This window comes from Acyrthosiphon pisum, chromosome A2, assembly GCF_005508785.2.
Source record: "Acyrthosiphon pisum isolate AL4f chromosome A2, pea_aphid_22Mar2018_4r6ur, whole genome shotgun sequence".
NCBI classification, from domain to species: domain Eukaryota; kingdom Metazoa; phylum Arthropoda; class Insecta; order Hemiptera; family Aphididae; genus Acyrthosiphon; species Acyrthosiphon pisum.
This window is the reverse complement of record NC_042495.1, coordinates 1668445-1681345: the sequence shown is the minus strand read 5'-3', so window position 1 is coordinate 1681345 and position 12901 is coordinate 1668445. Positions and strand designations below refer to the sequence as shown.

Sequence of the window (12901 nt, the reverse complement as noted above, 5' to 3'; positions counted from 1 at the left end):
TCGTTTAATCGTATCGTTGTATGTTTTAAACCCGTCGCGTACGCCGAGCCATTGTTGTCGCCGACCGACGCCGTGCTCCGTACTCGTGTTAAACGCCGAGTCTTCGCCACCGCCGTTTAAACACATCGTTGTATTGTTCCAAACACTGTTGAGTACGCCGAGCCATTGCTGCCGCCGACCAGCCAGTCCATAATCTCATCGCGGGAAGCCAGGATATTGTTGTCCATTGTGGCGAGCAGACGCGGGAGGATCACGGAAGAGCCACCAACGAGCCAGTCTACCACAGCCATTACGTGAGTTTCATGTCGGATTCCCACCCATTATATGTTATCCCGTTAAACTATTTTAAATGTACACTCTTTGAGTTAAAAAAGTCTTATATAAAAGAAAATACTGTGAATTCAACAACCAATATTGTAAGATTTAAAGTTGACGAAAATAAATGAATTATTCAATTATACACACAACACGACTATCGTCTGTTTTCGTTACATTTTTCTATGTTATCTGTACCTATCTCACTATTTTCCGTACACGAACAAAGGCAGTGGATATAATATTTTTATGAATTTTATAAATCGACGGCTAATGGCTGTAAACCGTAATTAAATCGATATAATCATATTATGATAAACGTAATTAGATTATGTCATGTTGAACGTGACCTATGTCGCCATGTGCGGCCAATACCAGTTAAATCCCTTCACGAAGTTACCAATATTAATCATAAATACATAAATACCTAAAGTATTATTTTATTTTAAATTCTCACTAAAAATGCTTTTATGCCATTATAACGATTTCCTCTCAAGTTTAACATAAATGATTTTCATTTTATGCACAATTTATTATTATATACCCATTAGGTACCTATATATATTATTATATACCCAGTAGGAACCTATATATATTATGTAATTAACAACAATAACACATGTTTTCATTACTACTGCAATTCTCATTTCCACCGTGTCTAATAATCATTTAACATTTAATAATAGTACAGAATCCGGTGAGCTCGGACTTCAAGAGCTAACTTCCGAGACTTGGAGTCCTGTGGAAATTACACAGAACTCTGTGGCTAAAAGTTTGTGAAACGTTATTATTTATTAGTGTTCTAAAAAAAAAATAAAAAATATCAAACTATAATAAAAGTAGTGTAGCATCGAAGAATAAATACACTTTTTGTTAGCGTTTTAAATATTTATTTTTGTACGTCAAATTTAGAAAATTAAAAATAAAATAAAAGCATGATATCGGTGATATTTAGTTAATATAATAATATACAAAATATAAATTTATATAAACACCATATATCTACTAATAATATTCAATGCATTCAGATGATCAACACTTAACTTTCAGCAAATATTTATTTATAACTGAATAAATTAAATACCTAGGTAGGTATACCTAATAATAAAAGAATATGCATTGTGTAAAGTTTTTATATAATTATTAATTTGTATATGTGCTCAAGACATTTTAATGTTTTAATGGAAAATGTATCCAAGCTTGAGGTGTGTTCGAAACTCTTTGCAGTTTTTTAAAAAAAAAAAAAACTTCTTAGGTTATGCAAAAATTATTAGTCTGAAGTAGATACCACCTGTGTCCATCATTTTCAATCGATTTTTGAAAGTTTTAGAGGTATTGTAGACTGTAGTGCTTCATAATGTTTTTATACGAAATAAAATCTTAATCGTCACCATTTTAGATACTAACTTAATGGGTATTAATTAGGTATTGAAAATAAACTAATCATAATTTACAATAGTTTTGAATTGAAATTTGGTTTAAAACCGTACTTATTATTGGAAATTAAATCTGTAACTTATCGGTTGTATTGAAAAAAAAGGTTCAAATATTTATTAAGTTTATTGATTCTAAATGAAATTGATATACTAGTGATATTAATGATTTCATTTATAAAACAAAGTTTAATTTGCTCCAAGAATAAATGTTCAAAATATTTGAATAGCATTTTTATGATTCATGTTATTCATAAACATTATTTTATGTTCTGTTGTAAATACGAGAATACTAAAACGTTTATTTAGGATAAAGATATATTTATCGTACCTACGAGGCAATATTCGTATCGAATAATAATATTTGCTTTGTTCTAATAATATAATATGGTTATTCACATACTTCTCTGTATATTATGCTTAGTGACTTTATGTATTTTTTTGATATTTGAAACATTTATAAAAGACATTTTATTTATAATATTAATATATTATTACAGAGCACTGTGAGTGACCGATAAAGCTCATGTGTAGGCCTTATTTTGTAAACGATGCTACGCAAAATTAGCAGTGACAGATAATCATCTACTTATGACAATAATCGGTTTACTATTTCACGATCATCATACAATAACATGGTTTTCCTGCTATAAATTATATTACATACAACTTCAGTTCATCCATAATATTGTCATAAGTGCTGAAAATCGGCTGTTATGTGTTGATTTATATGTCATAATAATTGTGAAAATAAATTAATTGTGTAAAATAAACTTCAGTATACCACAAGGTGCGTTTCCCTATTTATATCCGAAATATTTTCACATAATATGAAGTTGTTTATTAGTGGCCACAACAAAATAATAACCAGTTCCTGTAATATTACTGAAGTATAAGTTAAGTATAAGGTATAAATACTTCAAAATAATTCTTCTTCTTTGTCGAGCTTTTGTAACCAAAATATTTTTAGCCACCATAATTGATCAATATTTCCTTTCATATCTTACGATCCTGGATTATATTTATCCATTCGAGTAGGTAATCTAGTTTTTCCAAAATAATTTATAACATAAAATATCAATACGACTCTAACTCAACAAACGAATATAATACCTAACTGGCAACTGCAATAGTATTTATGATGTTAATAAATAATATGTAGGTACACTTTTTTTAATTGATTCATTGTGCCTACTGATGAAATTTACAATTTATGAATTTACAAGTCACAACGTATTTTAATTAATTTTAATTATTTGTAGTTTGATTTAATACTCAATTTCAATACAAACAGTATAATAATATACAGAATATACCACGAATATCCACGAATATTAACTTTTATGTTAAATGTACCCGATTTCGTCTTATTACATAGAAGTTATAATTAAACTCTATAATATATATTACATTTAGCGATTATCATTTTATGAGATGAGCATATCATATAGTATTACATTTTATTCATTAATAATGTAATAATAAATGAAATTCACCAAACTGCAATGTTCTTAAAAACCATAGCTGATATAGATAAAATAAATTCAATAATTTAAAAAACTAATACTAATTTATTATAATCAATACAATAAAATAACACAATTTTAATTGTACTTTTCTTTTGAATTTATGAAATGCATTGTATACGAATTGAAAAAAGTTTGAGTCATATAGAGTTGGTACATTTAACGGGCAACGAAGTTTACGAGATCAGCTAGTAACTAATATAATAATATTATATATTATTTGACTATTTTTTACGTTTATATTCTTTTTCCTTTACTTTACACAATCGGACATCATGCGACCTGTGATTTTTATCTATCATATTATATTTAAAGTTAAGTGAGGAACGTATAAATTGGTTGTAGGCACAGCATAGTGACTTTGTTATTTATCTGTAATCACTTTTTGTGTTAAATAAAGGTTCGAAAAGTTTAGTATGTTAGTATTCGACGAAAACTTTTATACAACACCTTTATGGACAAAAAATTAAGCCTTTGTAACGCTTTTTTGACTTTTCCCAACAGTTTCTCCAATCGTAATGAAAAACTACAGATAACCGTCGAAAATATTTTTTAAAAAAATTTCTGCATGGCCGGATTAACCGGGTATCGACCAGAATTTCCATTCAATCACATCAATACTCTAAAATTAAATTTCATAACGTCCAATTATTTATTGCTATTTTAAGTAAGTCTGTGCCATCCAAAGGTTTCGACGAGTAGGGTTGTACAGCTATGAAAAAATTAACGCTTTTGAAATGGATCCCAGAATTGTTTTTTAATTTATTTCAATAATTTGCATTTAAGTATTTGGTTAAATTTTGTTTCAATTGTTTCAATTATTATAATTTTGAATACATTTTCATTCATTCTCGACTACAATAAAAAAATAAAACTGAAAATAAATAATAACGTTTAGAACACTTAATTTAAATTGAATAATTTCAAGCCAAGGTAGCCAGCTGGCACGGTGTTTTTAACCAAACACAAATATTTATAAAATAAACTCATTTTATCATAAGGTTTTAAAAATTCAACTGAATTCAACTTGTTAAACCAAATAGCTTATATTTTGATAGGTAATACAAAAGGCATAAGTAATGATCAATACATATATAATATCTGCTACGACCATAAATTGTAGTATATAATTTTTATAAATTCTAAGTATGCTGAGTAAAAGTTTTGCAAAATGTATATTATAAGTGCATATTATTACTTATACATATTATATAACCCGTTATAATATTATAATAATTTGTAAGAAGCAAAGGCAGTTATCTTAATATTTTAAAAATATATACAGATAATTAACCCAGGTACGCTAACTCCCTTATTTAGTAATGATTTTGATTTTCAGGATTTTTAAGGTAATATACTTGAGACCTAATTTCCAAAACTTACATTGTTATATTATGACATTAAATTAAGAGTTTTCTTTATGGATTATATTTTTTTTTATCTGAAATCCACTTTTTTGCTGTTTATTATATGTTAGGTTTATTTTTTAAGAATGTTGTTTTAAATAATAATAATTAATCAAAATTCAAATAAGTTGTTTCTGAATTATTAAGCTTAATTTTTAATGGATAGAATAAATTGTTCATGATCATAGTTTTAATGATATAGATGATTTGCAAATTATAGTAATTATTAAACAATAGTGATATATTAGCATTTTATAATTTCTAAATATTGACTTATCATATCGAATCAGTACTAAAATAAATATTACATTATATATTTTATATTTTATATAATACCATACCATACAATTTTTGTAATTTAAAAACCACTGGTTCAAATTTTGATTTCAAAGCATTTGCGTTATCGAAAAAAACATTTGTTCGACAATTTACAGTAAAAAAAGGGAAGTCATCATATGAAAAACAAATTTTCTCAAGATACTACTTAAATGGTATAAAAAAATATAAATCCGTGAAAATATTGCCTTTCAGTCCCTATATTATAAAATAATCCAAAAATCAGAATTTGTATAGTTGCATTATAAAATCATAAAAGTTGAATAACATTGTATAATAATATATAATAATATAATATTTTAAAAAACCATTTAAACTAAAAACAATTTTTCTTTCTTTAAAGTCGTTTTCCTTTTTCAACAGTAAATAGTTGATAGAAGGTGGTTCCAAGATAACCGGTAGTTTCTTGAATATTTGCTTGTAAATTTATAAGAAGCCTAAAAAAAATATATAATTATTATTAATTTACATGAATTTGTAAAATCATATTTTCATGTTGCATTATTGTTTTTGATTTATACACAGAAAATAAGATGGGTAGGTAAAATACTACCTACCGATCGTATTATATTATATACAAGGAGATAAAAATGCTTCACAGTAATCATTATATTTGATTAGTAAACAATAGTCAATTCCATAAAAATTCAAAATGTTTTATTTATTTTTACTTGTGTTAAAACTTAGAATTGACTAGACTATCTAGACTTGACATTTTGTTGAATATTATTTTACTTTTTTCATGCTTTATGAACTATATACGCTTTATACATTAAAAAAAATAATAACAACACAATACTCTCCTTGCGCGCCTCAAGGTGTAACATAATTAAATTCCTGAAAATTAACTATACACAGGGTGGTTTTTTTTTTTCGTTATCCAGGTGTTTGGTGTTTTTTTAGACTTTTAGATGTTCATACATTTGGAGTATGAAAAAAAATATAAAATAATTTGTCCAAAAATTAATATCGTTTTATACCTGGGCAAGATATTGTCTGGTAGACGATAAAAATTACCTTTCGCAATAAGTTTGTATAGTTAGTCATAAAGTGTAAATAAAATAATAATAATTTAATATAAAGAATGTTATGTTACATTAAACTGTATAGGTAAGAAGAATATTGCAAATGCATAAATTAACTACAATGCCGATACCTACATGGTTGCCATGTTTTGAAAATTCCATGAAGAGGGGTGGTAGGAGGGCGAAGGTATGGTCCACTCTTTATTTATCTAATTTTCGAAATAAATAGCTATACTAGATGACATATTTTGGAATGCAAAAGAAAAAAATTTTATTTCGATAAGCCATCTCTTTGGCGAATCTTACCTCTCTTTCGGAATTCCAAGAGTTTGATGCATATAGTCAGTTAGAACTTCTATGTGTTTGGGATTCTCTTCTGGTCCCAAACTCCCAATGCTTGTTACTTGAATAAATCCACAGGGATCATTGGACCCACCAAGTGTCATTATTACACCCGGGTTCACCGTTGATACGCAATACTATAAATAAGCAACAGTTAATTATTAATTATTATACTTCAACATTTTTAATAAATATAATTCTAAACGACTATCGTACATAAGTAATTGCATAATTATAACATTTTAAACATAAAATAATATAAGGAAATTATTATTTTTTAGAATTGTTTTTTTTTTGTCTAAAGTTCAAATGATCACCAAGTATAATTTATTTTCTTCCAAATTATATTGACCTAGTTAAATTAAATCGAATTAGAGACTATTAATTTAAAGTGTATGATGAGATAACTCAAATACGTAAACTATTGTGGAAACGTGTACTAAACAATAATGAAAATTAAAAAGGTGAGCAAGTGGATGTCGTTCTGCTGTACAGTAGGTTACAAGTGAGTCACTGTATAATGGTTTGCATTAAATTTTAAAATCAATGATATGATATCATTGTATACGATAAACGATTCTGAGTGGAGACGGTTTGTCAGTGTGGATGTTATATATTAAATTTATATTGTTATTACAAATTATTAATATGGTAGCCGGTAAGTAACAAAATAAGAATGTCGCTACTTGAGAAATCGAGTGAATATCCAATGTTGTAAAAATTTGAACTTCAAACGCTCATAAAAGTTCAATTTGACTTTTTTTATGATAAAGGTAGACAAATTTATAAGGAATCTTGTATTACATTTTAAAATCTTAGATTTAAAAATAACATTTTTATGAATTTCAATCTCAAAATAATTTGCACATTTTCGTGATTTTTACGTATATTTTCAAAATCCGAACTTTAAATGTTTATAAAAAAAAAAATACAACTATGTATTTTTATTATTTTTCAACTGCCATTGTAACAATATATGTTATAAGTCTTATATTAAATGTTCAAATTTTTAGATTCAACGAAAAACATTTTATTAACATATACAGAAAAAAAACCTAAGAAAATTGGAAACTGAAAATTGAAAATGCAAATATAAACAACCAGTGAAAATTACATGTATCTACGGACATTTGTGTTACACCAAAAACCAAAGTCGATTTTGTCGAAAACCGATGTTACGTAAAAATTCCCGTTTTTCCTTAATTTTTATTTTTATTTTCCCTTCCCTTTGATATTGTTGAAGAAAATCGAAGCAGTTTTATTACCCCAAACGGTGATGACAGATACACAAAAAAAAACGCACATCTTGGAAAATCAATACATTCATTGCTCCGCTCAGAATCTAAAAAGAATTTATTACATTATACTTACTGATTGTCTTTTGCCTAGACTTTTAGAAAGAAGACTAGTGCATGTGCTCAAAAAATCCTCGGGAATTTTTGAAGCTGGTAAATTTGTGTCTAAGCTTAAACGTGGCATTTTGTTATTTTACAGAACGTATTACACCACTAACAATTAACACAAGAATAGATCATAGTTTGACGGAACATTCATATTTATGTTATATACCAAAACATTGACATAATTGTTATGTCTCACTAATTTTTTTTATCAACTTACTGATAAAATAATAACAACATATTCAATAAAAAAAAAAAATTCTTACTGAAAAAAATAACACACATTTATTGCACATTATTTGTAATCTATTATACGTAATCCACTTACCACACATTGATTTTTTATATTTAACGAGGAATATTAATGATTAATAAAGTTATGTTATAGTATCTTACAATTTATGATATAACTTTTTTTTTGCCATTTGCTATAATATTATTATATCAAGTTGCAAAATTATGCAATGTCTGCAATTATATGTAATTTTTGACTTGGATGTTGTGTAAAATCAGAGCAATAATTAAAACGTCGAAGAACATTAAATAAATATGATTGGATTTTGTTTGTTAAAAATCGTTTATTTTTATTAATTTATATTCATAAATAAATATTTTGTTCAAGTTGCATTTTTAACTATGTTCCTAGCTACATTGATCTACATAGAATAATTTGATTTGTCGATTATTTACTTTTTTTGTCCGACATATCATTTTTACTTCGCTGTATTAATCGACTAGGTAACTATGTAATATATTATATTTTCGAAGGATCTCCAAAAAGTAAGTTTACCTATACTAGGAGATAAAAAAACTGTGTTAATTTACGGCAGGATATAAAATATTATTCTTCATAATCACTATTCTTCGCCATAAGTTTTTGATAACGTTGCCGTGTTATGTAAGCCTTTTCGGTAATCTAAGTGTAATTTGTTAGTACCTATTCGGTAACTTCGGCGATGACTTCAATTACATTTCCCATTGAATTTCCTCTGAGCCGTTTCAGAAGTGAACCTGAAGTCATCACCCAACTGCAGGTTACGAAGAAATGAAAGAAATGTGGGCCATATGTTACTTAGGTTACAAAAAATGTATGAAGAACCACGGATATTTTGTTGAAAAATAGTTTACATCCTGCCGCAATCCTGATACGTTTTTTTTTAAATGTTGGTGCCATTTTCGATTATTCCTGGGCCCTGTCATAGGGAAACTTACTGTTTGGATAACACCTCGTGTATCAAATAAATGTATATCCGGATTTGTTAAATTGGACTAGGTACAATCAATATTTGTTTATATATTATTTTAAAAAAAATAATGAATATACGAAAATAAATAATTCATGTAAAATAATTTATTTTGATTAAATATACAATATATTATATATATATTATGTATATTTAACCAATAATAATTATGACCGAGTGAAAATAATACAAAACTGTTTGAGGAGAAAAATAGCTCAAAAGTTATACTTTCAAGAAATTTAGTGACCAATTAATTATTTGAAAAGGATATTATACCAAAATGATCTATAAATTAGTAAACAGAAAATAATTGTGCAATTCTCAATTTACCTACCGATTTCAAGTTACATTTTTTTTTATAAAATGTCTAAATTTTTTGTTTTGAAATTATTTTAATTATCTTCAATGATATACCGGTTTTAATCAAGATATTTCAAAATTTTATATATTTTGATATAAATATAATAGGAATTTATATTTATATTTTCAAGTGTATTTTTGGTGCTTTACTAGACATTTGTAATAACTAGTATTTATTTATCATTCTGTAATTTTAAGTGCCTCCTAAACATGTATTTTGAAAATATTTGAATAACAATTTACAAATTGTCATCTTTAGTTACAGTATAGGTACCTATGCTTAAATTTAATAATAATAATTCTTTATTCAAAGAAAAAAAATTTCCAATTAAGTACATAAAATAAAATATAAGGATAGTTGTGTATAATGACATAATGTGTACAATTAATAATCTAACATTTAATGTTATAATAGTAATGGGTTTATATAAATAAAAACAAAAGTTGAAGTAATGTGTTACATGTCATCGGCTTCGTAAACATGTTAATTGCATTCCATAATCATATTACTTGAGTCTTATCTTTAGTAATCAATGAATCGTTATGAATGGTAATTCATACGTTACCTGGTAGGTTTCTTGGAAATTAATCAATGTCAAGAACCATATGAAATAATATCATCCAGATGATTGTGTAATCGTAATGAGTTAGTTATAATATGCTTTATACATAGTATACATGATATATTAATTCAAACTATTTAAAGTTTATTATCTTATAAACAATAGAGTCGTTACGGAAGTATAATATGCAAACTAATAATTATAGATAAGAAACTTTTGTGCTTTTCCGCATCTAGCGTATCTATCTAAACTTGAAAACATTATTATTATCAGTATACTGTCTAATCCAATATTTTATTTATACAATTTATAATATTATCTTTATAATTATCATTATAATAGTATTTGTATCACAATATGAAATATAAAAATTTAATTTAAATTTAAATGATAAAACTTTAAGTCGAAGCTGTTTAAGTTGTATCGGACAGGGGTAAATAATATCTAGAATAATCAGTTGAACAAAAAATAAAATATAGTGAGAGTGTGTTTAACCGGTAGTCGGTAAAAAAATGTCCACGGAAAAAAAAACATAAGAAAAATCTAACAGACCGAAAACTCCGAAAAAATAAATATACGATACGATTCGTTCTCCGGTAATAAATCTCGCGAAAATAAACCCACAGATAAATAAAACACACGTGTGTTAAGTACACCGAATTGTACTAGGTATATAAGTCTGTACTCTGTAGTATAATGTTTAAGTATGAAGTACGCGTACAAATCACCAAATAATATTTTGTTACCACCTATAAAATCACTCCAAACAAGTAACAACTCGCATAAATTCACCATACGACTGTTTTTAAATATTAACTTGACTTGGAAAACGTTACTTTTGCCCCGAAAATTCGATTGGATGGTCTTATTCAAAATTGTGTATTTTAAAAGCTATAACAGCTCATTATTCATATCACTTTCACATTTTAATATTTTATACAATAAAACCTCAATATAATTATAGTCCCTGCCAAGTGCCAAGTGAGATATAAATTGAAAAACCCTAACAGGGCAATTTTTACATAATTTCTCAAAACTGAAATGACTCACATAAACAAATCAGAAATAACATATTATATAGAAAATATAGTAAAAAGGTTCACGTTAAAAGGTCAAAATCTTTCCAAAAATCCAAGTTAAACATAAGAAAAACTAAAATCAAAATGCCAGTTTCCAACTAAGTCTATTTTTTTTCCAAGTTTCAGAATTGTTATAATTTCACAAGATTATAATACCTACTTATAAGTAATTATCATCGACTGTTGGAAAAATGTCATTAATTTACTATTGACACCAGTGATACGGGGATATTTGTAATTTCAGAACAAGATGATTCTTAATATCTATAGAAATGAAGCATCAAGAGGAAAATATCAAAATAAGTACCTACCAAGAAACACAAGAATGACAAATTCTTTTTTAAAGGTTTTATTTTTGTATTTAAATACAAATGTTATAAATTATTGGTTTTCTATCATTAAAATGTATCAAATAAATTATAATCAAGCTAGTAAAGTTAGTAATAACTAAATGTATTCAGTTTTTTATGACAAACAGTGTTGTCACAATATTTAAAACCACTTTTTAGTAGGTAAAAATATTTAAATATATATTTTAGTGAAGTCAATGTGGGTAGATTCATCGAAACATATCGAATGAATTTTGCAAAAACAACAAATATTGTTTTTCGTCAAATATGGTTTTGTCTGTGTGTTTTTATTGCAAGTTTTTTTTTCTCAATAATTGACACTGTTCATGCGTCAACTGATATTTTATTGAGTATAGCATTACATGAATAATTTGATTAAATTCATTTTATTTCACCGTAACCATCACAAAAAATACAAACTATACTCCAGTAGTGATGGAAACTATTTTAACATTCGAATATTCAAGACTCAAGTAGGTACTCGATTAAACAGTAAATTGTCCGAAATTCAACTTCACAGTGTTATATGATACCCGTAATTATTATTAATATATCAATATGATTACCAGGTATATACGGAACTGTGTAAAAACATTATTCGATGAAAATAACATTCATGTAGACATTTATTTGATATACTAGATTATATTTTCATTCGAGGTAATTTATATAGTACCTACTATAGGCAATATATAATACAAACGAATAATTATAAAATGATAAATCGACAATATAGTATAATAATATAGTTAGTAGAAGTATTGATCGACGTGTCTGTGAAATATTATATCTTAAGTAAAAATATAACAAAAAATATTGTGTTTCGATAACACAATTTATTGTACCTGTGTACGAAATATTATGTTGCGAATGTAATTATTATACCGATGGCTACCCATAATACTGATTGGCATACACGTATTCCTAACCAATCGTACCAAGTACCAACCCTACCAACCGTACAGGCTAATGACCTCAGTCGTCGAAGCCTTAAATCTAAAAAAAATACTGATTGGCAATAAATACTCATCGCGCGTCAGCGTATACGACAGCAGAGTGTCGTGGACAGGGTCAGGGCAGGGGCGGACTGGGCCGGTGGGCAGGTGGGCAAATGCCCACTGGGTCGCTCTGTGTATTTATTGTGTATTTTTCGTTATTGGATATTATGGAAGTGGTGAAAGATAAAAACAGCACGCTTATGATATAAACTATAATACGGTATTTATAGTAACAGATTACGGAAAATCACTAGACAAGAACATTCCTGAAGCATCCAGAAGCACGATCCTTAAGAGGCAATTTGTGCGAATTTAAAACAATAATAACTGCTCATCTCTTCCTCCACATTTTCAAAGTAATTCATCCAACTTCTAATTAATTACAATCGAATAACATTGATATTTTAAGCGCATGGTCTATGGTTGAAAATGCAAAAAAAAACAATAAACAAAATTAGTTTTGATACTATTTTTTTCAGATTCTCAGGGCTTTACGGAAAAAATGAATAAAAAATGCTATGATC

The 12901-nt window shown here is 26.9% G+C and overlaps 2 protein-coding genes across 3 annotated transcripts in view; one reads left to right on the top strand and one right to left on the bottom strand.

Moving 5' to 3' along the window:
* Positions 1-12901, top strand: part of LOC100161017 — a 129428-nt gene that overhangs the window by 51382 nt on the left and 65145 nt on the right. The window lies entirely within an intron of this gene.
* LOC100165124 (macrophage migration inhibitory factor homolog) lies at positions 4302-7923 on the bottom strand. Its single transcript, XM_001946905.5, has 3 exons — positions 7755-7923; positions 6348-6520; positions 4302-5453 (listed from the first exon to the last, which is right to left on the bottom strand). Exons 1-3 carry the CDS (start codon positions 7860-7862, stop codon positions 5354-5356), a joined length of 381 nt encoding a protein of 126 aa, XP_001946940.1. The 5' UTR covers positions 7863-7923; the 3' UTR covers positions 4302-5353.

Excerpts from the sequence above, each read along its gene's own strand:
- LOC100165124 (XM_001946905.5), bottom strand. The coding sequence starts at position 7,862 with ATGCCACGTTTAAGCTTAGACACAAATTTACCAGCTTCAAAAATTCCC. Across the intron at positions 6,521-7,754 it reads GTCTAGGCAAAAGACAATCA|TATTGCGTATCAACGGTGAA; the intron begins GTAAGTATAATG and ends GCTTATTTATAG. Across the intron at positions 5,454-6,347 it reads CTTGGAATTCCGAAAGAGAG|GCTTCTTATAAATTTACAAG; the intron begins GTAAGATTCGCC and ends TATTTTTTTTAG.